At 51.8% G+C, this 25,095-nt stretch overlaps 1 protein-coding gene and 1 long non-coding RNA gene across 7 annotated transcripts in view; one reads left to right on the top strand and one right to left on the bottom strand.

Annotated features, from left to right (window-relative positions):
* Positions 1 to 17,626, top strand: part of TEKT5 (tektin 5) — a 53,762-nt gene extending 36,136 nt beyond the window's left edge. For all 6 annotated transcript variants that reach the window (XM_070231028.1, XM_023616322.2, XM_070231026.1 and 3 more), the window contains 2 exons: positions 13,026 to 13,180; positions 17,244 to 17,626. In XM_070231028.1, coding sequence (XP_070087129.1) covers positions 13,026 to 13,180; positions 17,244 to 17,460 — 372 coding nt within the window. In that variant the 3' untranslated portion in view covers positions 17,461 to 17,626. The remainder of the gene's footprint in view (positions 1 to 13,025; positions 13,181 to 17,243) is intronic.
* LOC138917021 (uncharacterized) lies at positions 10,761 to 20,967 on the bottom strand. Its single transcript, XR_011424349.1, has 4 exons — positions 20,852 to 20,967; positions 19,799 to 19,915; positions 15,148 to 19,325; positions 10,761 to 12,022 (listed from the first exon to the last, which is right to left on the bottom strand). It is a non-coding gene; the product is annotated as an uncharacterized lncRNA (long non-coding RNA).
* Between the last annotated feature and the right edge of the window lie 4,128 nt (positions 20,968 to 25,095).

The following is a 25,095-nucleotide window of genomic DNA, read 5'->3' on the forward strand; positions in this document are numbered from 1 at the left end:
CAGAGGGGCTCTGAGTTTTCACCTTGGAAGCCTTGCTTTCGCTCTGAAGCTTCTTTGGGGTTTTGACCTCCCGGTGGTCACTGACACCTGGAGGTAGTGGGAGGTGGTGCAGGACAGGAAGGCACAGCGTCTGAGGGGCGAGGGCCCACAGCCGGCGATCTGAAGCCCCAGCGCCTGCTGCCTGCCCCTGTGTTTGTCCAAGGAGGTCTGGAACCCATTGTGGAGTGGGAAATGCTTTTGTGCTTTGCAAGCAGCCGGATCCCTTCCAGCCCCGGTGCCCGCAGCCAAATACTGATGCTCTCGTTTCTAAAACTGGCCCAGCCCAGGGGAAGTGGAGCCGTGGACAGTCTGGTGAGGAGAGGCAGGGGCCAGGCTGTGAAGGCCACTGCGTCTTGGAGAGAAAGTTCTCTTTTCAAGTTCTCTCCATCCCTCCTTCTGCTGGTGTCAAGGAGCAAGGCTCATGCGATGCTCATTTGTCTTTAACATCTCTTTCATTTGCCTTCTCCCTTTCTTTTTCTTCTTCTTCTTCTTCTTTTTTTTTTTTTGCTGAGGAAGATTGGCCCTGAGCTAACATCTATTGCCAATCTTCCTCTTTTTGCTTGAGGAAGGTTGTTGCTGAACTAATATCTGTGCCAATCCTCCTCTATTTTATATGTGGGATGCCACCACAGCATGGCTTGATGATCAGTGTGTAGGTCCGTGCCTGGGATCTGAACCAGCAAACCCCAGGCTGCTGAAGTAAAGTGTGCGAACTTAACCACTATGCAACCAGGCCAGCCCGGCCATCTCCCTTTATAACAAGGTGTCAAGCCTCAGGCCAACTTTGAACCTTTGAAAGGCAACAGAACTTAGAATTAATTTCTTTTTTTCTATTTTCTCTTTGTTATACTCTCTATTAATGGCAAGGGACACTAGTTTTCTGCTGTGGCAATAATACAAAGATTCCATTTCAGATACGTTTGTCAAAGGCTGAAAAGGGAGTTGATTTGAAGGAAAATATTGCATACTTGTACAGGTGATATGTGGCGATGGCATGTTGACTCTCGGGGCCACATGTGGTAGGTCTCTGCTGGATGCTCACCTGAGCAGAGAGGAGCCAGAGGCTCTCCAGAGTCACTGGGCTCAGGTCTCATCCTGGTAGCTAGGTGGTGTGTGCTTGCGGACACCCAGCATGAGGGGTCCCTCAGAGCTCAGATATGGGTGGTTCTGAGGGCTGTGTGAAATGGTGGGGTGGCAGGGGTAGGGTGGGGGCTGTGTCACCAGTTATCTGCCCGCAGTGACACTGTGCCAAATGGGAGAGGAGCTGCTGGAATCAGGAAAACAGCCAAAGTTCCAAGCTGGGAAGGTAGCCAGCAAATGCAGGAAGTTGGAGGGACCAGACGAGGCGGGGAGAGAATGAGCAAGGGTCAGGATGGCACGGGCTGGGGTGGGGTGCGGGGGGCAGTACCAATGAGGCTGTTTTGAGCTCATTTTGTGAACATCACTGATGCTCATGGAAGCTATTACTTCCCCCCTCCCCCTGCGCTCTTCAGTGGGTGTCAGCCAATCACACGCTTTGACTGGAAGCCCTGGGCAGGACGGTCGCTGGGATCGATTGCTGCTGAGACCAGAATATAAGATGCAACGTGGCCGACGCGCAGGGTTGCCTTGTCGTCTCCCTGTGTTTATATGTCCCAGCAGTGTCCTAATTTCTTCCACCTTGTGCTTGTCCACCTTTGGGTCCTCGGCTGCTCGCCTGCTTGGGACCTGCTGCCCAGCCTCGCCTACACTCCCAGCTTTCGCATCTACTTGCCTCGTCCTTTGTCTGGAAGGACAAAGATTCCCCTTCCATCTCGGCATCCGTCATCCCCACATGTGAGCCCTGCAGTGCGGCGCAGACGGCCGGGTTCAGTTCTGGCTCTGGCCCTTCCCGGCTACGTGACCAAGGTCAGGTCAGCTGTAAAAATGGTAAAAAGCCATGGTCTGATTTATGACCTGCTGAAGCGGCGGGACAGGCAAAGCGAAAGAACATGGCATCTGGAATCAAAAGCCCAGGGTTGGATTTTGGTAGGGCTAAGGGATCTTGGGAAAGTAACCAGTTCTGCGGAATCTCAGTTTCCTGATCGCTAAGAAAGGACTAATGCCGCTAGCTGTGAGGATGAAGTGAGAAGGTACAGCTGAGCAGTTCTCAGCGTCGGCTACACATTGGAATCACCCAGATGCCAGAATCCCCTCTCCAGGGATTCTGATTTATTTGGGGTGTGGCGTGAGCATCCCACCTTTGAAACCCTCCCCAGCCAAGACTGAAAACCAGAGGTTCAGAGTTCAGACCACTGGTTCTCAAGACGTGGTCCTTGGACCCGCAGCATCAGCATCACCTGGGAACTTGGTGGAAATGCACATGTCCGGGCTGCATCCCAGATTTAATGAATCAGAAAACGTGGGGCTCAGCCATCTGAGTTTTAACAAGTCCTCCAAGTGTGCAACAAATGTTTGCCAATTCCCTCCCTCCCTCCCTCCCTCCCTCCCTCAAGCCACTATTTACTACCCCCCCACCCCCCATGTACTAGACTCTGAGTTCGGTGCTGAGGATACAACAGGACTGGGACAAGATCCCTGCCCTAAGGGGGCTTATGTTCTAGTGGGGAGACTGATTGAAAAAAGAAGTAAACACATAATTAATTAAAAATGGTGGTAGATGTTAAGAAGGAGATGCTCAAAGGGCTGAGAGAGTGGACACCCTAAATTTTCACAGAATCACAAAAGCATCTGCTCTAGCAGGGCCCCGCCCCCCCCCCCCCACCGGTTTGTAAACCCCTCTGGAACTTGCAGGACCCCTGACCCCAGACGGCCTCGCAGCGGCTGGTATTTGTGTCGGTCTGGCTTTGTCTGAGGCAGCTGGCCACCTCTGGACAGAAGCAACTGTGAACAGGACTTATGCAACATCTGTCCCATGGAGGAGGTCTCGCCCGGGGTGAAGTCACTCCCCAGTGGCATTTACCAATGTCTGGAGACATTTTGGTTGTCACAACTCAGAAGGGGGGCTACTAACGGTAATGAGTAGGACCCGGGGATGCTGCTAGACACTCTCCGAGGCGCAGGACAGCCCCGCGACAGAGAAGCATCTGTCCCCAAAAGTCAAGAGTGCCAAGTTTGAGACTCTGGAGCGTCCAGGTCCTGAATTTCCAGCGAGGTCCCTCCAGAGTGTTCCCCACCTCGCTCTCCTTGCTCCTGGGCTGCCACGCTTAAAAATCTCCCACCATTTGACCAGAAAAAGGATTCTAAGCTGCTTCTCTCTTCCCGAGCTGAGAAAACTGCGCTGAGCCAGGCATCTCCTTGGAAACCCCTTGGCTTCAGGCAATTTGGAAAACAATAAATTTGCAAAGGTTGCACAAAGCACCCAGAAGCCTACAGCCGGCTGGAACTGCTAAATCCGTTTTTTCCCTCCACATCAAAAATAATTTCCTGGACTTCGAGGCTTTCTCTGCTGTCACAAGACAAGACACAGGCAGATAGTCTTACATGGCAGACAGGCCTGCCAAACGCATCCCGCCTTTCAAAGCCTTTGGGTGGGTTTCGGTTGCAGCCAGGAATATCAGCCCGCTTTTCCGCTGAGCCGAGGTCGGTTTCATCTGAGGCAGACCTGGCAATTGCCTTTCACCCCCTACAAGGCCAGAGACCATTTCCAGAAAGCACAGATCTCGCCCTTTCCTCATGCTGGCGGCAGGGGCAGGAGGGGGTCGAGGGGTTTGCCCTCAGCTGGTCCGCTAAAGGCCTGAGGATAGATGATCACCATCTAGTTTGCCATCCTGCCGCAGAAGGAAGGAGAAAAAAAGGGTGACCCCCACGCCCGTCCCTGCAGCTAGTAAGTGGCAGAGCCAGGATTTGAATCTAGGTGTCTTGCTCCAGAGTTCATTCTTTAAGTTAATGTGAACATCCCCTCACTCCCCCCAGCACAGCCTATAAGAACAATAGTAACAGGTAACATCTAGATCGGTGGCTCTCGAATGGGGCAGTTTTGCACCCCAGGGGACATTTGACAATGCCTGGAGACATTTTCGTTGGTACAGCTTGGCAGAGGGGTGCTACTGGCATGTAGTGGTGGAAACCACGGATGCTGCCAAACATCCTACAGCTCACAGAACAGTCCCCCACAACAAAACCCAGCCCCCATTGTCAATAATGCTGAGGCTGAGAAGCCCTGGTCTCCTGGCATTAAGGTTTGATTTAAAAAAAGAAGAAGAGAGGAAAAAAGGTAGATAGATGGATATGTGGATGGATGGATGGGTGGGTGGATACATGGATGGATGGATGGATGGATGGATGGATGGATGGGATGGGTAGATGGATACATGGATGGATGGATGGATGGGTGGATACATGGATGGATGGATGGATGGATGGATGGGATGGGTAGATGGATACATGGATGGATGGGATGGGTAGATGGATACATGGATAGATGGGTGGCTGGATGGATGGGTGGCTGGATGGATGGGATGGGTAGATTGATACATGGATAGATGGATGGGTGGGTGGGTGGACAGATGAGTGGCTGCCTGGCTGGATGGGTAGATGGATACATGGATGAATAGATGGATGGATGGATGGATGGATAAATGGATGGATGGATGGGTGGCTGGCTGGCTGGAAGGGTAGATGGATACATGGGTGGATGGATGGATGGATGGATGAGTAGATGGATACATGGATGGATGGATGGATGGGTGGCTGGATGGATACATGGATGGATGGATGGATGGATGGGTGGCTGGATGGATACATGGATGGATGGATGGATGGATGGATGGATGGATGGATGGATGGGTGGCTGGATGGATACATGGATGGATGGATGGATGGATGGATGGATGGATGGGTGGCTGGCTGGCTGGAAGGGTAGATGGATACATGGGTGGATGGATGGATGGATGGATGAGTAGATGGATACATGGATGGATGGATGGATACATGGATGGATGGATGGATGGATGTGATGGCTGGTTGGATGGATGGATGAGTAGATGGATACATGGGTGGCTGGCTGAATGGATGGGTAGATGGACACATGGATGGATGGATGGGTAGAAACCCAGGTCTATAGAGTGCTTGCTATGTGCCAGCCACAGTGCTAAACATGGGGGCCCTATTGGGGACCCATGGGGTACTATTATTACCTCCATTACATGGATGGGGAAACAGGCTCAGAGAAGTTTGGCAATTTGCCAAGGCTATATGCTTGATAGTGTGGTGCTGGCACTTAGACTCAGGCTGGCAGCTCCGAAGCCTCTCTTCTAGAAGGCTCCACCTGATCTTAGGGAACGGGCAGGCTGAAATCTGTGAAATCAGGCCTCTCCTCACTGGGCACCCTCCATCAGTTACCGGTGCTCCCCATTTTGCCTTTTGTATACTCCTGTGGCCTCGTTCCTTCTGCGTCTCTCCACCCCACCTCGATGTGGCCCTCCTGCCTCTCAGTTCCCCACTGGCCTCCTGCCCTCTGCCTCTGTGCCCTCTGTCCACCCTCCAGACAGCAGCCAGAGAGACCTGCCTCGGACTACAAATCCGACCGTGTCCTTCTCCAGCCTTAAAGCTTTGTGTGCCTGGGAGCCCCCGGAGGGTTTTGTTAAAGTGCAGATTCTCTTAGTAGGTCTGGGGTGGGGCCTGAGATTCTGCATGTCTCCCACGCGCTCAGAGTCCAGCGATGCTGGTCCATGGACTACACTTTGAGCAGCAAGGCACTGGAGAAATTATTCTCTTCTCTGAACGCTGGCAGGCTCGGAGGAGCAGCACCCGCGTAGGAGGCGGGCTGCCTAGACGGATCAGGACTTCCTCCGTGGTGGGCTAGAGCAGGGCTCTCAGACTCCTGGCCCTGGGGCCAAGTTTGCCCCCTCACCTGGTTTTGTAAATAAAGTTTTATTGGAACACAGGCACCCCCATACATATATATTGATGGTGGCCGCTTTGACGCTACAATGGCCGAGTTGAGTAGTTGTGACAGAGAACCCCATGGCCCAGAAATCCTGAAATATCTACCACCCGCACATTTACAGAAAAATGTGTCCACTGTCTAGAGCATCTTGAAGATGCTCCGGAAGGCTGTGTATTGGGACTTCCAACCCTCTGAAGGGAGCTGACTTGAAGAGTTAAAAACAAGATCAAACACACGCACACGCACACGCACGCAGAGCTGTACCTCGTACCTGCAGCTAACCATTCCAGGCTGGGTGTCGGAGGAGGTGGCTCCGGGCACATGTGGGAGATTGATGGTGGACTGGGGCCTGTGTGGAGCATGTTGCCTGGTTCAGGAGTGCCTGCAGCGCCCAAGCCAGTGAGGCAGCACGGCGTCGAGTTCCCCTTTGCTGGCTAAGGGGATCTGGGCCCCACACGGCTCCAGCTCTGAGTGGGGTGTGAGTTCCCCAGCTGGTTTGTTTTAGCACTTGGATGGGAACCCAGATCTCCTGACTTCCTGCCCAGGGCTCCTACCTCCAAGGCACCCTGCGTGGAGGCCCCTGTGGCTGGGAATCTGCCAGGAGGGGGGTTGGCTAACAAAAAGAACTCTGGTTCCCCGGCTGGGGGATGTGGGCCCCCAACTGCCTTCAGCTGGTTCCCTCTCTGAGCCACATTCCAGAAGCTGAGAACGAGGACGTCCTCCTCCATTGCACAGGCGACCCCTGCCTTGACCCCTTACACCCAAATAAGTGGGTGGATGGAGGTTAAGCCCAAGGCCTGGACTGGGGGTCCGAGGGAGTTTATGTTCCCTGCGAAGACAAATTCTGTCAAGTAAATCTGAATTTTCTGTTGTCTTACGTTAAAAAAAAAAAAAAAAAAAGACCCATGATCCCAAAAGGAAAATCTCATCACAGACTGAACGTTGCAGGATGGGGGCTGGGGGTGGGGTGGGATGCATGATTGCCTGAAGCCCAGAGAGGTTAAGTGAGCTGTTCAAGGTCACACAGCGGGGGAAGAGCAGGAGCTAGAATTTGAACCTAGATCTGTGTGATTTGCACAGGGGTTCAGTGAGCTGAAGTGACCTGGCCCTCCCCGGCCTCCAGGCAGGGCGTGTCAGGGCTTAGGACTCCCCACCCCCAACCCCGTCTAAAGCCTTGACTGGCAGGCAGCCCAGCCACCCCTTCTCAGCTGAGTTCCAGCTCTGGACGAGACTCCTCCCATGGGGTGACCCCCTGGGCCAATCCCCAGCGACCCCGCCCAGCTGCGGGTGAGCCAGGCTGTGCCCCAAGGAGCCTCTTTCTCCATACTTCTTCCGCTTTGTGGGAGCAGAAAGGTTAACATCCCTGGGGACCGAGGGGGTGGGGGTTCCTGGGGCTCAGGGCAGCCCTTCAGGGCTCAGGGAGAGAGAGACACACAGAGATCACTCTACTTGGCCAAGGGAAAGTGGGGGAAGGAGCATGATGACTTTTCTTGTGGCACTTTCCAGGGTGTGTTTGTGGGAGAAACACGCACGTGCATGCACACCTACACGCACATGCTTGCCTTGGCAAGAGTGGGAGGCGGCACCATTGCTCCGTGGGACCGCACAGGAGAGCTGGTGCGTCTCGTCAGCCATGTGCTGGGCAGTGCGGGAAGGGGTTTACACACTTGCCGAGGTTTCCAAGAGTTCCTTCTCCCAGGCCCGGTGCTGATTGTCACCTCCTCTCTGTGAGTGGGAATGATTCTGATACCCGTTCGACCATGTCACTGGAAAGGCTCAGAGAGCTTAGGACACTTGCCTAAGGTCACCCAACCTAGACGGGCTGGGTCTGGGGTCTGGGTAGACCCAGCAGTCTAATGCCAAGGTCTGTACTCTTGTCTTAAGCACATACCCATGGTGTGTATTTCTCCATCCAGGGAGCGCATGCTCATTGAGCACCTGCAAATTGGCTAATGAAAAATTAGTTCCTTGTGGTCCTGGGTGAAGATGTCCTACAGTTTATACCCAGGAGTGGATGTGCTGGGGTATGTGGGTCACCCTCTTAGACTTGGGGCTCTTCTCCCAGGGGACGTCATGGAATTTGGGGTCCAGGGACCAGGCCGACCTAGAGCTCAAAGCTCAGATGCCAAGGTCAAAGCCAGGCTGGGCCAGGCTGGCACGGGGAGCCTGCACGGGCGCCGAGCAAATCCTGAGTTTCCTCCTTAGCGTGGGGGTCAAGGCTGCTCTGTGTCCGGCTCCAGCCCCAGGTCAGCCCACAGGGTCTCTGCCTCCTGGCCTTGGGGGTCACATTCCTCAAACTTCGGGAGGCTGAGTCACTGCACCCGGGGCTTCTGGAGGTACACAGGCTGGCAGGACTGGGGTGAGCGGCAGGGGCTGACCCCAAGACAGAGTTGTGTGTGTGTGTCTTTTTTCTCCCTTCTCTTGAAGATGACCCTGGCTGTGAGTGACAGGCTGGATGAAAAGTTAGGTTACAGGGGACATTTTTAGCAGGGAACACACCCTCCTGGGCAGATCTGCCTTGCGTGTGAGTCATTGATCGGCTCTAGAGTGGCCACTTCTGGAAAACCCCTACTGTTCTGGAAAATCCACGGGCAGGACCAAGCAAGAAGTGCCAGTGGGGACAGGGGCTGGTGGCATGGAGAAACAAGCAGCCGTCGGTTCCAGCCGCCCCTGACACCAGTGGACGCCAGCCCCAACAAGGAGATGGGAGGGAGGGGACTTTTCACAGTGGCCCAAGGATCCCTGTAGCATCCTTGTTCCAGCTGGCACTGCCCGCTTAGCTCCCCAGCTCCCTCTGGATTCTCCCACCTGCTGTATCTGTGTACCTGGGAGACACACAGTGTGACACAGGGCTTCCCAAATTCAGTCAGTCCTGGCCACCTTCCCAATTTTATCATATCCGTGTGCCACCTGGGCTGTTATTTACTTTATATTTCTATTTAAATGGAGTCACTGAAAAATGCTTAAAAATACAGTCATTTAAAATATATTTATGTCACTTCTATAAATGGAAAACCAACAGCCCTGGCAAAGGTGGGGCGTAGCTAGGAAGGTGCATATAACGAAAGCGGAGCAGACCTGATAAAACGTAGCCAGAGCCTCTTGCCTGCGGAAGCCTCTTGATTTGGCAGCTGCTGTTTGTCGCTCGAGGGAGGGGAGCAGGTGTGCGAGGCCGTGCTCAAGGCAGGCTGGCACCACGCCGGGACTGGATCCTGGAGGTGGTCAGCAGGCTTGAAAAAGCATTGCTAAGTTTCAGTTCTCCAGCATTTCCCATTCGTCGTTCATCGTCTTGCTGTGTCCCTGTCCCTCCGCTGTGCTCACGCAGGGGTTCCCGCAGGACTGAAATAAGCATGTGTCAGGTGCCTCTTTTGTGGCCATGTTCCCCCACCGATGCCCTGTGCGCTACAGGCTTCCAGTCGTGTTTTTAGCAGAGAGGAGGTGGAAGGAACTTGAACTTCTGTGAGGCTGTAGAAAACGCCGTCGAAAGTGGAGTGAGTGCTTGTCGGTGCCTAATAGACGTTGGTTGCACGAAGGAGCAAATGAACGAGTGAATGATCCATTAGAATATAAACTCCACAAAGGTAGGTTTTCCCTCTGTGCTGTTCACTGCTGCGTCCGCTGCCCAGAACAGTGCTTGGCCCTTAGTAGCTGCTCAGTGAACTTTCTTGAGTCAACGAGTGAATCAGTGAATCCGTGAATTAATGAGTGAGCGAATGAAGAAATGATTGAGCCCATGAATGAGTGTCGGCCCTTGCCCTGGACTTAAGAGATAGGCCTTCTGTAAACTTTCAGGCCCCCAGTGTGGCTGGCCGAGCCCTGAGCTGGGGACCAGGGGGTGGAGCGAGCACACAAAAGAAGCCAGGAGAAGTACAGCCTGGGTTCCCCGGGCCGAAGCCCTCACTGAGGGCAGAGGAGCATCCTGGGAGCTGCTTTCACAGCTGGGGTGGGGCGGGTGGGTACCACCAGCAGCCAAACCCTCTGTAACATCCTCCTCATCCCATCCCACCAATAGGCTCCCCCCCCGAGCAGGGACATCTGGATGGTAGAGTGAGGGGCTGTCACCCGTGCTGGGCAGTGTGGTGCCAAGAAGCATTGCTCGTCTATAGAAGGCTCGATTTTCTTCTGTACCAGGCTCGGGTGGGGCTGTCTGAGCTGTGCGGATCTGTGGCAGCTTTCTCAGGAAAATCCCCAGGACTTCTAAGACAGGTGCTCCCCGACTGGAGTGTTTACATGCCGGCCCAGAACATTCTTACTGGGATAATGTTTAACCAGCGTGTGGTCCCCGTCACTCCGATTCTGGGTGGCTCCCTGAGGACCAGGCGAGGGGGCGGGCCTTCCTCCTCGGCAGCCTTTCAAGAGCAGAGCAGCCCCGTGCCCTCCTGTAACTCCTGCCCATCTCAACCCCAGCAGCAAACTGGCATCCTCTTAGCGTCTTGAAGTAGCGAAATGCTCTCTAGGCTTTTTTCTTAAGCTCATAGGGAAACCAGGACTTCAATTGTTTGGAAAACACTTGTCTTGTAAGCAAATTCTCGGTGCCCATAGAATATGGGCCCAACCTAGCTAAAATAGTCATCTCAGGACTGGTTATGATTTGTGACTGTTTCCTAGCTCACAAAAAAGAGGGAAACAGCATGATTGTGAAGTCCTCGAAGGCGGGCGCTGGGCCTTGTACTCACAATCCCCACCCCATTCAGGGGCACGGGCGTGTTCACGTGCAAACACTTGTCCCAATATCGAAATCTGAGATGGATGGGACCGTACAAATCTTAGGGCATGCTGTTCCCAAACCTTAGTTTGCATAAGGACCCTCGGGGAGCTGGCTAACAATCAAGATTTCCAGATCCCACTGTGATTCATTCATTTACTCCTTTATTCATTCAACAAATGTTTTTTGAGTTCCCAGATTTAACAAATAAAAATGCAGGCTGTCCATATACTCGAATTTCAGATCAACAACGAATCACGTTTTAGTGTATGTCTCATGCTATAGTTGAAATGTATGCTAAAAAATGCTTTCTTGTGACCTGAAATTTACATTTAACTGGCCGTCCTATATTTCATCTGGCGGCTGTCAGTCTGCACCGAACACTGTTCCTGGTGATGGAGCTACAGCGTGGACAAAACAAGCCCCTGACTTCTAGGAGCTTACATGCTAGTGAGGAAGACAGGCACGCAAATAGATGCTGCAGGAAGGATGTTGGAGGGCATCGTGGCAGGGTACCACTTCCAGGCTTGTCAGGACAGATGCTACAGGAGGCATGTTGGAGGGCGTCATGGCAGGGTACCACTTCCAGGCTCATCAGGACAGATGCTACAGGAGGCATGTTGGAGGGCATCATGGCAGGGTACCACTTTCAGGCTCATCAGGACAGATGCTACAGGAGGCATGTTGGAGGGCATCATGGCAGGGTACCACTTCCAGGCTTGTCAGGACAGATGCTGCAGGAAGCATGTTGGAGGGCATCATGGCAGGGTACCACTTCCAGGCTTGTCAGGAACACAGCACACATCACCTCGCCATTGAGCCCTGCCAAGTCTGGGAGGGGTGTTAGCACAGTCTCCCTAACCCAAAAAAGAGCCTTCTCGTAGGAGTGGGCTGCCATGACACCTAGAACTGCTCACACATCAAAGGCTGCCTGGGGTGGGAGGGAGCAGAAAGGATGTTTCCGCCACAGTGTGGTGACAGGGTCTTTATGGTTGGCTAAGTGCAAGGTCAGGTTCCTCCTGGGATGGACTGCGCCGGAGTGCCCGTTCTTTATCCGTCCTCTTCTTCTTTTATTTTTTATTATGGAAAATTTCAAACACACGGAAATGGAGAGAATCATATAAAAGACTCCCCTCCCCCATGTTCCCAACATGAGTATCAACATTTTGCCGATCTTTTCTTGTGGTTGACCTTTTTCTGATTTTTGCTTTATCCTCTATTGAGGTACGACAGCCTTACAGTAAAATGCACAGCTTGGTGAATTTCGAGGATGACTTTTTGCCTGTGTTTACACCTGTGAAACCTCTGCCTGGATCGAGATGTGGAACATTCAGGGTCCCCAGCAGGCTCCCTCCTGGCCCTTCCTGGGCTCTGTGCTTTCATCAGTTGCAGGGCACAGTGGTGGCATTCTGTCGGGGGAAATATTTCTACAGATAAATAGAAAATTTTGACTCTCTCTCTCTCTCCCTTTTCTTTCTCCTTCCTTTCTTTCTTTCTAGTTTATTTACTGACCTAGTTATCAGGAAGGTAAACTCTGGATTGTAAAAAGATATAGAACAACCTAAAAAAGAAAAAAGATACAGGGGGGGCCCCATGGCTGAGTGCTTAAGTTCACGCGCTCCGCTGCAGGCGGCCCAGTGTTTCGTTGGTTCGAATCCTGGGCACGGACATGGCATTGCTCATCAAGCCACGCTGAGGCAGTGTCCCACATGCCACAACTAGAAGGACCCACAACGAAGAATATACAACTGTGTACCGGGGGTGCTTTAGGGAGAAAAAGGAAAAAAATAAAATCTTTAAAAAAAAAAAAAAAGATATAGAACAACCTAGATTAATTCAAATCAAAGTGGATTTAGAGATTAGCTGTTGTTTGGGATTATCTGTGTTCATCTTTTTTGTGTATGTGTGAGGAAGACTGGCCCTGAGCTAACATCTGTTGCCAATCTTCCTCTTTTTTTTCTCTCCCCAAAGCCCCAGTACATAGTTGTACATCCTAGTTGTAAGTCCTTCTAGTTCTTCTCTGTGGGATGACGCCATAGCCTGGCTTGACGAGCGGTGTGTAGGTCTGTGCCCAGGATCTGAACCGGCGAACCCGAGGCCGCTAAACTGGAGTATGCGAACTTAACCACTCGACCACGGGCCGGCCCCTTTCTGTGTTCATCTCAAAGGCCTGAGCACTGAGCAGCTAACTCCAGTGGATATTGGAGATTGGAAGCAAAACCAGCCGTGGCGCCTGCCCCTCCCCGGCATTCACAGTGTCCCGAAGCTGCTTTCCCAAGGTTGTCCTGGGAAGAACGAGGTCCCTGCCCCCACCGGTGTTCAGGGTTGGGGAAGGAGTCATTTAGGCACCTGACCGGAAGCTGCGCCAGCTGACCCCACGCTCCCTCCATGACTCCCACGTGTCCCCTGCAGACTCTGCAGGAGATTTTCCAGGCAGAGAACACCATCATGCTGCTGGAAAGGGCCATCGCGGCCAAGGAGTGCCCGCTGAAGGTGGCGCAGACGAGGCTGGAGTGCCGGACCCGACGCCCCAACGTGGAGCTGTGCAGGGACATCCCGCATTTCAAGTGAGTGCTGGAGGCCCCAAGGGGAGGGTGGGTCTGGGGAGACCCCGGGGAGCCCGGGCCTGAGAAACGGACACCCACCCATCAGGACATCTACTCCCACATCTCAGCAGGGCCCTGGGTGGGGTGTGGAGTTCTGGGGGGGCCCTAGGTAGCCTCGCCACGGTGGAGGCCCGCCCTGCGCACTGCAGCCTCCTCGCCTGTCTGACGAGGGATAGTTTTGTGGCTCAGCTATGTTCTGGGAACCCTCCAGCTTTCTCCTAAAAGCCCAAGCGGCAGCCTCCCAGGCCAGAGACGGGGCCTGTGCCCTTGGCGGCTCCACCCTTTCTCTGTCCTGGCTCCAGCTCACACACACTCATTCTCTGGCGCCCTCTTTGTAAAGTTCTCACCTGTGAGCCATGGAATAGCTTAATCCCGCCCGACCCTTTAGCTAAGGAAGGGCTGCTCCTGTTGACACAGTGCCCCTCACAGAGGGGCGCAAAGCTCCCATGGGCCCAGAGTCAGGGTTTGTGAGCGTTGGGTGGGAGTTTGAAAGGGGGTGATGGGCAGGCATAGAAGAGTCAGGTCGTCAGACGTCGGGGATTGTTTTCCTGTGAATGTGCTGTGTGCCTTGGGGCAGGCCACTTGGCTGCTCTGTTCTCTATTGCTATGTAACAAATTCTACTGAGTTGGGGCTTGTCCTCCTTCTAAGCCTGGATGGGGAGAGAGGTGGAGAACAAAGCTGGAGAAGTGAAGAGAGGGAGGAAAAATATTCTGAGAGAAATGCCGGGTGGTTCCGTGGGAGGATGATTGCACAGCCTCGGCTTCTGCCTGAGGTCACCACCTAGGAAACGGAAAAGCTGGGTGTGTGTGCTGGAGGAGTGGGCAGGTAGAGCGACCCCAGGCTTTGAACTTGAGGCCTGACCACCTGCTCCTCAGCCTGCTGCTGGCCTGCGAGGTCCTCACCCCTAGAAGTGGGCGCAGCGTGGCCAGGGTTCCGCCCAGCTGGGCTGGAAGGGGTCCAGGTCCTGGGCGAGGGCTGGGGCAGGCCCTCCTGATTCCTCCTCCACTCACCCCTGCTTCCTAGCCGCTCAGGTTGGGCTGCAGCACGCCCTGAGACAGAGGGCTCTGAAACCCCTTTGTCCACCCCAGGGGGCCTGCACAGAACAGGGCTTCTGCGGGAGTGGCCAGATGTCGTCCTGGAGGACCTAACACTCTGGGACAAGCTCCCTGCCTCCTTGTCCCCCAGCTGTGCCATCGAGAGGGGTAGACAGGGAGCATGGATGGGGCCACATTTGGCTCAGGAGCCCCAGGCAGTGTGTGTGTGTGTGTGTGTGTCTCTCTCTCTCTGTGCTCTGTGTACATGTGTGTATGTATATGTATGTGAGTGTATGGATGTGTGCATGACTGTGTTGGGAACTGAGCAGATAACAAGACTCAAGCCGTCTGTCTCTCCTGCAGCTGAATTGCCCCGGGTCTGTGCATTACCATCCTTGCCCCCCACCCTCCGACCCCTCTGTGACCACCTCTGGGCCTTCTTTTTCCTCTTCCTTCTACAGGTGGCCCCACTTCTCCTGACCCCCTCTAATCGCTCAGGTCCCATCCATGCGCATTCCCCAGAATGAGCACCCATTTAAATTTGAATTTAAATTAATTAAAGTGAAATAAAATATAAAACTCAGTTCCTTACTCGCACAAACCACATTCCAAGTGGTCAGTAGCCACATGGGGCTGGGGCTACCGTATTGGACAGCACAGAACAGAACGTTTCCACGTTCTGTTGGACAGCGCTGGTCCAGCGGTCCCCAAGGAGGGAAGGGGTCCCAGGCTGCTTCTGTCGCCTGTCCCCAGCCCAGGCTCGCCACCCTCATGTCTGACTCAAGGCCTTCTGGCAGCGTATCCTCCAGCCCTGAGCACAGTTTCACTGTTGCTTCCCCTGAGAGGTGGGACCCACGGCACAGCCCCACAACCGGGCCCCCCTTGCCGCTCACCTGGCGGGTTCATTTCCTGGGGCTGCGCTAACAAATCACCGCAAACGGGCTGACTTCAGGCAGCGGAAATATAGTCGCTCACACTTTTGGAGGCCAGATGTCTGAAATCAAGGTGCCAGCAGGGTTGGTTCCTTCCAGAGGCTCTGAGAGGGAATCAGTGCCCGCCTCTCCTGGCTGCTAGGGGCTGCAGCGCATGCTTGGCCTTGCTTGGCTTGTAGCCGCATCCCTGTGTCTGCCTCCGTCTCCACATGGCCTCCCGCCCTGTGTGTCTCTCCCTGGGTGTCAGATCTCCTCCTCTCTCGTATAAGGAGACCAGTCATGGGACTTAGGGCCCCTCCTGAATCGGGATGATCTCATCTCCAGATCCGTAGCATAATTACATCTGCAGAGACTCTCTCTCCGGAGAGCATCACCTTGACGGGCACTGGGGGCTTCTGACTTGGACATATCTTTTGGGGGACACTCTTCAACCCTCTCAATCTGGATCTCTCCACTCCTGCCCTCTTCCGGTCTCATCTTTCCACAGCAGCCTGGAGGTTATCCCAAAATATGAATCAGCACGTCATCCCCCCCATTCCAACCCCCTCCCGCAATGGCCCCCCACTGCATCCAGGACAAAATCTAAACCATTTGATTCGCACATGCTCTGCTCTCTAGAACTGTGCTGTCCAGGTCAGTAGCCACCCGCTGCATGTGGCCCTTCCATTTACATTTAAATGACTTAAAACTAAATACGAATAAAGATTCAGTTCCTCTGTTGATCTCGCCGCATCACGTGTTGCTGAGCCCCGTGTGGCTAGTGGCGCCGTATCGGGCGGCACAGATGGAGACCATCTCCAGCGTCACATGGAGTTCGCTTGGGCAGCGCTGCGAACAGAAATAGGATACTTCTCTCTTGGTCTTCCCATGGCCAGCTCGTTCTCATCTTTTTTCTCAGCTCAAAAGTTCCGTCCTCAGAAGGACCTTTCCTGGTGCCTTTGGAAGTTTCCACAGAAGCAGAGCTTCAGAGAAAGGGAGTAGAGAGGCAGGAGAGGGGAGCCCAGCCTCAGCCTGATCCCACAAGGGGCTCCGGAGCATGAATTGCACCACACGTGGAGCTGCTCCCATCTTGACGGAGGGGATGGCCTTCCGTGCCCCCATGTTGGTGAGCCGTTGGCTTCTCTGGAGAAGTGTGGACCTATGAGCCATCAGCAGCCAACACTCACAGCATCTGGGACACAAGTGCCCCAGCCAGTAAGGGGGACCTGAGCAGGGCCCCTAGAGCAGACACCACACCTGACCATTTTATCTATATGACGCTGGCCCTGTTATCTGGGTTTTAAAAAAATTGTAATAAAATACATAATGTACCATTAGAGACATTTAGCACATTCACCGTGTTGTGTAACCACCACCAGAACATTTTCGTTCATTTCACCCAGAAGGAAATCCTCTATTGGGCAGTGACTCCCTACCCCTCCCTCCAGCGCTGGCACCCACTCATCTCCTTTCTGTCTCTGTGGATTGGCCTATTCTGGACATTTCATATAAATGGAATCATATGTATAACCTTTTGTGTCTGGTTTCTTTCACTGAGCATCACGTCTTCAAGGTTCATCCATCTCATTGCAGGTGTCAGGGCTTCATTCCTTTTTATTTTGGCTGAATAATATCCTGTTGCATGGATAAACCACCTCTTGTTTATCCATTCCTCCATCGATGGCCCTTTGGAGTCCATCCAAAAAGGTATTTCCACCTTTGACCCTTGAGGTTAGTGCTGCCCAAGTATTTGTACGAGTCTTGTTTGAGTATCTGTTTTCAGTTCTCACGGGTCTATACTCAGGAGCAGAATTGCTGGGTCACATAGTAGGTCTATATTTAACTTGCTGAGTTTTCCTAAACATCCTGTCTGTTTCTCCCTTTGTACTTCTCGCCCTGGGTAGCTCTGTTGTGTACGTACCTATCTGCCTGTTCTGCCCAGTCTGCCCTGACAGCTGAGCCTTGCCTCTCTGGCTCATCGCTGTCTCCCGGCGCCTGGCACAGTTCCTGGCACATAGTAGGTGCACCTGTGTTGAACAGCTGAATGAACTGTGCCTTCTCCTCTGCTCTCGCCCCAGGCTCGTGAACGAGGTGTTCACCATCGACGACACCCTGCAGACCCTCAAGCTGAGGCTGCGGGAGACCCAGGACACGCTGCAGCTGCTGGTGATGACCAAGTGCCGGCTGGAGCACGAGCTGGCCATCAAGGCCAACACGCTCTGCATCGACAAGGAGAAGTGCATGGGCATGCGCAAGACTTTCCCCTGCACCCCACGCCTGGTGGGCCACACCTGAGCCGCCGCCCCCGGCCCCCAGCATCCTGCTCTGCACTGGTCCCTGATGCAGCATAAACTTGAAAAGGCAGAGAAACTAAATAAAAGAAAGTGTCATTTTCTCCCTTTCCTCCTATCATGAAAAATATATATATATAAAGAGCCAAAATAAATGTGCCCAAACCACAGATCCTGGGGCTCATTCCTTGCTGCAGAACCAGCCTCGTGAGAGATCCCAGGAGGAGACAGACTGTGGTTCCCTGGGGATGGAGCATTGCGAGGTTCTCAGCTTCCCCAGGAATGGAAGAGGCAGCATTATTTTTTCACCTGTGTGTCCGTTTAGGAGCACAGTATAGATCATGGCGTCCAAAGACAGGACACCGGAGCTGAGAGTCCAGAGACCACCTGTCACTGAGGCGCTGTGTGGCCTTGAACAAGCTCCCAACCAGAGCATCCTCATCTATAAGATAAGGACAGTCCAAGCTGGAGGTGACTGTCAGCCGTGTGGGGCAGTGTCCAAAAATAGGATTTGGAGTCGGCAATCCTGGGTTTGAATCCAGCTTTGCTAAATGAGGTGTCTTAGAAATTGCTCTGGGAGAAGAAGGAGGCAAAATCAATTCTGTAGATGGGGCGGGAGGAAGCAGGTAAGGGTTGAGGGAAAGTTCTGCGAAGAAGTGACATTGCTTCACAAAGTTAAGCATGGAGCTGCCATACGACCCAGCAATGCTGCTCCTGGGTGTATAACCAAGAACATTGGAAACAGATTCTCAAACACATACTTGTACACAATTGTTCATAGCAGCACTGATCACAAGAGTCAAAAAGTGGAAACAACCAAAATGTCCATTAGAGAGTGAATGAGACACCAGATGTGGTCCACCCATGCAATGGAATATTACTCAGCCATGAAAAAGGAATGAAGCATTGACACAAAAGGCCACGTATGAATCCATTCATATGAAATGTCCAGATTAGGCAAGTCCATCGAAATAGCAGATTGATGGTTTCCAGGAAAGGAGAATGGGAAGTGACTGCCTAGTGGGTGCGGGGTTTTTGGAGTAATGAAGATGTTTTGGGACTAGACAGAGGTGATTACACAACATTGTCAATGTGCTAAATGCCATAGAATTGTTCACTTTAAGTGGTTAATTTTATGTTATGTGAAATTCACCTCAATTATTCAAGAGAAAAAAGAAGGGCTGTTGAGCTGAGTCTCGAACGCCGAGGATGTTGAGGCAGTTGGGTGGGGCTTCCGGTGAGAGGAACAGCGTGGATAAAGGCAGGGAGCCACAGTCCTGGAGGAGAAGCCCTTGGAGAGGCTTGTGAATCATCTGGAAGGGTTGGCTGAGGCCAGATCACGAAGGACAAATAGTTAAGACTTTTTTCCTGAGGTCGGTGTTTCCCAAACTTCGTCATTCACGTCAGCGCTCCCCAAGTTTAACGTGCCTGCGCACATCGCCCGGGGACCTTGTGACGTGCAGATTCTGAGCCAGCAGGTCCGAGGTGGAGCCTGAGGTTGAGTTCCTGCCGAGCTCCCGGGTGAGGCTCACAGTCCAGGGGCCACACTTGGAGTAGCAAGAATTCCAATATCACTCCCACAACTTTTGCTTTAACCAAGGACTGCCTTTCCTATTATTCACTCAACCTTTTAGATTGTTGCACTTAAAAAAAACCAAAAACTTATTTTCAAGGCAAATTTATAGCGTGACTGTAAACAGGAAACCTGCTGTGCCCGGTGTCAAACAACAAATATTGCTAGTGATGTCTGCTTGGGTCATATTGTCTGAAGCCTTCTCTGCTTTTGTTCGAAAGGGAGATCGCAAGTCTTAAAGAGACGTTAAAGACTTCTTAGCATCCAGTGGAGACTCCATCCTTGAGGGGAGTTTGCTTGAAAGAGGATAGAAAAGTCAATTTTCCTACAAATGAGTTTCAATGCTATTTAAAGCCTTGAACACATCACACTTGCAGGCACTAGGAAGCCCATAGGATTTTTAAGATGGGGATTTGAGGCGACTAGATTAATGTTTTAGAAATAATTCTTCTATGCAGAGGAGAAGGAAGTTGGGGAGACCAAGGTGTTAGAATTTGAGGCACGAGATGCAGGGGGCCAGGATTAGGACAGGTGCGTGGGGAACATTTGTGAGGCTGATGCCCAGATCCTAAGAGTGTGGATTGTAAGGGGCAAATGGGAGACGTGGATGGGGCAGAGATGCCAGGCTTGGGCAGCTCGTGCTTGGGGATGCTGTGCCCTTGAGGAGGAGAGTGAGGGGGGCAGTAGATGGAGACCAAGAGAAGTCCACAACTTCTCTTTCACACGTGGTGTTTGAATCCTCATCCCAGGGATGTCCTGGCGTACATACCTGAAAGGCAAGTGGAAATGTGGTCATGGAGCTCACGAGAGAGGCTGGAGAAGCTATGCCTGGGGATCCAGGAGATGACCGAAGGCTCAGGAACAGATGGGCTGGTGCACGGAGATCCTGAAGAGTGAAAGAGAGGTCCACTGGTGGGATGTGATGCTGGGGAGGGCAGAGGACCAAGAGGGGAACAGGGAAGCAGACAGACGCTGGAAGAAGCAACGTCAAGGGGACCGCAGAAAGTTGCAAGAGTGAGGATGTTCAGATGAAGAAGAAAGAAAGTCTCTTGGAAGCAGGCATCCTAAATAATACCATTGTAGGGGAGGAAGAAATTTTCCTCTACCCTCTAGGTTCTTCTGGCTGGTCTAAAAATTAAATTGACATGAGACAGATTAACAGGAGAAAATCTAATTTAATTCCATACATACGGGAACCTCACATACAGGAGGGGGTCAGAGACAGGAAGGTAAAGGGAGGTATTTATGCCATCTTGAGCCAAGGAAAGGAAGAGGGGCCCGGCGCTTCAGAGGGGAGGAGGGTAATTCAGAGGACGATAAGAAGAGCAGATGTTCAGTAATAAGAGGTTTGCCCTGCCATTCAGATCGGTCATAAAAATTTATTTCTGGTCATAACTCTTATTATGGGCAAGGCCCCCAATTTAAATTCTTTAAGGGAGAGGTAAAAGTTTCTTTTGAGCTTGCAAGGTCTCGATTACCTTTAGCTCAAAATATCCCACATGCCAAAGTGGCACGTCTTGGGGAGGCCTGTTCTGAACCCCTTCACCATTGACCTGGGGACCCACTGGCGTACGCTTGGGGAGAGCAAATTGGCACTGTGTGTCAAGAGCCTTAGAAATATCCACAGCCTTCCATGTGTGAAGGTCTGTCTTAAGACTCTCTTGTTAGAAAACTATCCCAAACGCAGACTCAGATGTATGCGTTCAAGAATTATTTATCATAGGAAACCTCTGGAAGTTATGTCCAACAGCAGAGAGCAGCTAAGTAAAATGTAGCACCACCAAGTCATGGAATTTGGAGTAGCTGCGAAAATGACACTCACCAAATCCTTGCATGCTGAAGGAGTGTGCTCGTACCCAGCAGAGTACAAAATGGTGATTAGAACCTGTTCTCAATTGTTCCAAACGTGCACAGGAAAAAAGACTGCATTGAAATGCCCTGGAATGTTAACAGAGTCGACGTAAGCAACTGCCGGTTTCTTATTTGTTTATATTATGAATTATCTATGGTGAACATGTGTTCCTTTATTAATTAGGAGGAAATGCTTTTCTAAATAGACTTTTCATTTTGCCGTAGTTTTAGATTTATAGAAAAGTTGCAAAGACGACACGGAGAGTTCCTGTGTGCCTTTCCCCCACCTTCCCCGATGTTAATATCTTATACAACTGTTTGCTGTGGTACCTTTGTCAAAACTACGAAATTAACAGGGGAGCATGACTATTAACTAAACTCCAGAATTTGTTTTTTCCACTGTTTATCCTTTTTCCGTTCTAAGATCCAGTTCAGGGGGCCACATTGCATTCAGTTATGAGTCTCCTCTGTCTATGGCCATTTCTCAGTCTTTCCTTATTTTTCATGACCTTGACAGTGTTGAAGAGTCCTTGTATTTGTAGGTCCCCGAAGGTATTTGTCAAACGTCCCTGGATGTGGGTTTGTCTGGCGTTTTTCTCATGATTAGTCTGGGGTTACAGGTCTTGGGGGAATGGGATGGGAGATGAAGTGCCCTCTCATCCCTTCTGATCGGGGAGTTCACGACATCCCCATGACGTCCCTGGGGATGTTCATGACGTCCACGTGACCCCCCTGAGGACGTTCATGAGATCTACATGACGTCCGTGGGGGTGTTCCCGACATCAACATGATGTCCTGGTGACGGATGTGAACCGGATCACTTGGTTACGGTGGTGTCTGGCAGCCTTCTCCACTGTGCAGCTACTGCTTTGCCGTTTCCATACTCTATTCTTTAGATCCGAGTCACTGAGTCCAGCCCACACGCAAGGGCAGGGAGGGTTAAGCTCCATCTCCTGGAAGGGGAGTATTTACATAGATTATTTGTAATTCTTCTCTAAGAAGTGTATCCCCTCACCCTTATTTGTTCTGTCCTCTATTTGTATCAATATGCATGCATGGCCGTTTGTTTTATACTTAGGGTTATGGTCCGACACTATGTTACTTATTACACTGCTCAAATCCTGCCAGCTTTGGGCATTGGGGGCTCATTTAGGTTGGTTCCTCTGTTCCTTTGATACGCACCCATCCTTTCGTTTTTTGAGCACGTCTTTACTTTCTGGCCCTACAAGATGCTCCAGGCTCATCTTGAATTTTTTTTCTGCTCCAGCCCTAGGATCAGCCATTTCTCTAAGAAGCCCTGGTTCCTTTTCTTGGAGAATAGTATTTAGAAACCAAGGTCTGGGTGCTAGGTGTGCTCATTGTTAAGTTTTTTTTTCAATTTTTCTTATTTTAGTAAGAGGCACATAGCAACATTTACCGTCTTAATCATTTTTTTTTTTTTTTTGAGGAAGATTAGCCCTGAGCTAACTGCTGCCAATCCTCCTCTTTTTGCTGAGGAAGACTGGCCCTGAGCTAACATCCGTGCCCATCTTCCTCTACTTTATATGTGGGACGCCTACCACAGCATGGCTTGCCAAGCGGTGCCATGTCCGCACCCGGGATCCGAACCGGTGAACCCCAGCCGCAAAATTGGAACGTGCGCACTTAACCACTGTGCCACTGGACCGGCCTGGTAATTCTATTTTTAATTTTGAGGAATTCCCACCAACAAGGGTACTGGTTTCTCCGCATCCTTGTCAACACTTATTTCCTGGTTTTTCGACAGCAGCCTTTCCAACGGGAGTGAGGAGATACCTCCTTGTAGTTTTGATTTGCATTTTCCTGATAATTAGTGATGTTGGGTTTGCTCATTTTTAAGAACATTTTTTAGTAAGAAAAAAGTTGAGGTGCCCAGGAGGCTCTGGATGAGCTGTAGGAGGTGGTTTTGCGGGTAACAGCATAGGAGGTGAAGTGGAGGAATGGGGACGCCCTGAGGTTTTAGTCACCTGTGTACGCTCAGCCTGCACACAGTGGGTGTCCCATAAATACTTTATTGAGCGAATAGTAAATGGCCAAACAAGTATATACCAATGCACGTGTATCCATCTTGGACCAGTGGGTTATTTCTGAGCACTAGGAGGAAAAGAGCGGGTTGCCTTTGGATGTGAGGCGGTAGGCCTCCCAACCCATGTGCTGTTTACGACTGAGGGACCAGTGCTGTGGGATCCCCCTGGGGCTCTCAGGAGCTGGCACGCTGACCGCAGCCTCGCGGGGTGGCTCCCCCGCTGCAGCCGGGCAGGAAATCCTAGAAATGACCCGAGTGTGGCTCCCTGCCAGGCCTGAGACCCAATCTGAAGACCTTGGGGCACGTCCGGTCCACTCGTTCGCCCTGTTGGCTCAGGAGGGAGGCCGTCCAGCTGGCTTCGGGGAACGCAGCACTCCCCGAGCAGTGTGTGTGTGTGTGTGTGCGTGCATGCACAAGCACGTGCTCATGCTCCCAGCCTTTTCCTGCCTCCATGGCCTAATGCAACATTTTAGCGTTTTTCAGAAGACCAGACGTGTGCTAGAAATCCAGCAGGCTTCAGAGAAAAAATGAGAAACCACAAGAAAGGAGATGGAGTTGAAGATGTCGGGACTGACAGGTTGACAGGCATGGACCTGAGTCTCAAGTTGTAGAAAGACTTCAAAAATGTAGTCAGACATCGCTTAACAACAGGGACACGTTCTGAGAAATATGTCGTCAGGTGACTTTGTCGTTGTGCAAACGTCACAGAGTGTACTTACACAAACCTAGATGGCATAGCCTACTACATGCCTAGGCTTTATGGTACTAATCTTATGGGACCACCATGGTATATGCGGTCCGTCATTGACCAAAACGTCATTATGTGGCGCATGACTATATTGAATTAATTACCAACATTTAAATAAATCCTGCATCAAAGATGGGATCATCTGGCTCCCCTTGCGCCCACATTCCCCTGTGTAGCTGATATGCTGAGCTTGCCACAGTCATTTGGCCACAGCCCCCACCACTCCCTATTGCCATGCACCAGTCCTGCTTTACCCACATATGTTGCCTGCTGACCCTTTCGGCAACTGATTTCATCAGTCCCCCTGTTTGGGCTCCTTGAAAGACCATTTGATTCAGCCTAGAAAATTGAGGCCCAGGGGGTAGAGAGCAGAAGGTACTTCAAATGGGGTCATCCAACTACAGAGGTGGCATATTTGGGGTAAGGACGAGGTCACTTTGCTCCTGTCCAGTTGACTTCCTGTGACACCATGCTTCTTCCTGTGTGAACTGTTCAGAATTTATTATTGTGCCAGACACCAAAAGTGACTTTCTATCCTTGCAGTCCGCTTCCCAGTTGGGGTGCATGAAAAGAAGGGGCATGGGGTCTGAGACATAAAGGCTGGAGTTCTTGGGGGCCAGGACACTTAACAACTTGAACACTTCTCTTTCCCAATTCCATTTCACTAATTCAGCAGAACCGAGTCCAGGAAAAGTGTAGGAAAAACTCAATAGCAATGCTCTAGGAATGCAAAAGTCCTGGGGATTTTTCATTTTCTGGTTAAGAAAATTGATCCAGAAGGCCCCTTTTTTTTTGGTTTTAACCTTTAGAACCACAGGCTGTTTCTTGAGTGAATGGATGAATGAGTAGACGGAGCCAGTGAGGGTCTCAAGAGGTGACACTTTCAAGCCCTCATCTTTCAGAAAAGAAAGGCCCACCCAGAGAGGCATAGTGACTTGCTCATGGTCACACAGCAAGTCAGAGGTGGAGCCAGGAGTCTCCGTCCCCTTCAGGGCTCCCAGGGCTGCTGCAGGAGATCCTTGCGAGAGTGTCAGTCCACTTTCTCACCCCGGGTTAGGAGAGCTGAGGGGTCAGACTGAGTCTGCCTGTGCTGAGCGTGACCTCAAAGGCCCCAGAGTTGCACCCTCTGGTCTGGGAATGAAGGTGGCTGTAGATCAGGATGCACAGGAGGGCTGCCCTTGGCAACGGCGTTGCTCCAGATGAGGTGGTTTCCGTTCATTTCATTCATTCATTCATTCCTGTCTTCATTTGAAATCCTCACCCAGCACCTGGCACGTGCCAGCCCCTGTGCTGGGCACTGCAGCCCCAGTGGGGCGTACGCCAGGCCAAGTCCCGCCTCCGTGGCGTTCACGGCCACAGCTGTCTGTCCGAGGTCCCAGGGGAAACAACTCCGTTTCCCTGAAAGGTGAATTTGCAGGGCCTC

The sequence above is a fragment of the Equus caballus genome, chromosome 13 (genome assembly GCF_041296265.1).
Source record: "Equus caballus isolate H_3958 breed thoroughbred chromosome 13, TB-T2T, whole genome shotgun sequence".
NCBI classification, from domain to species: Eukaryota; Metazoa; Chordata; class Mammalia; order Perissodactyla; family Equidae; genus Equus; species Equus caballus.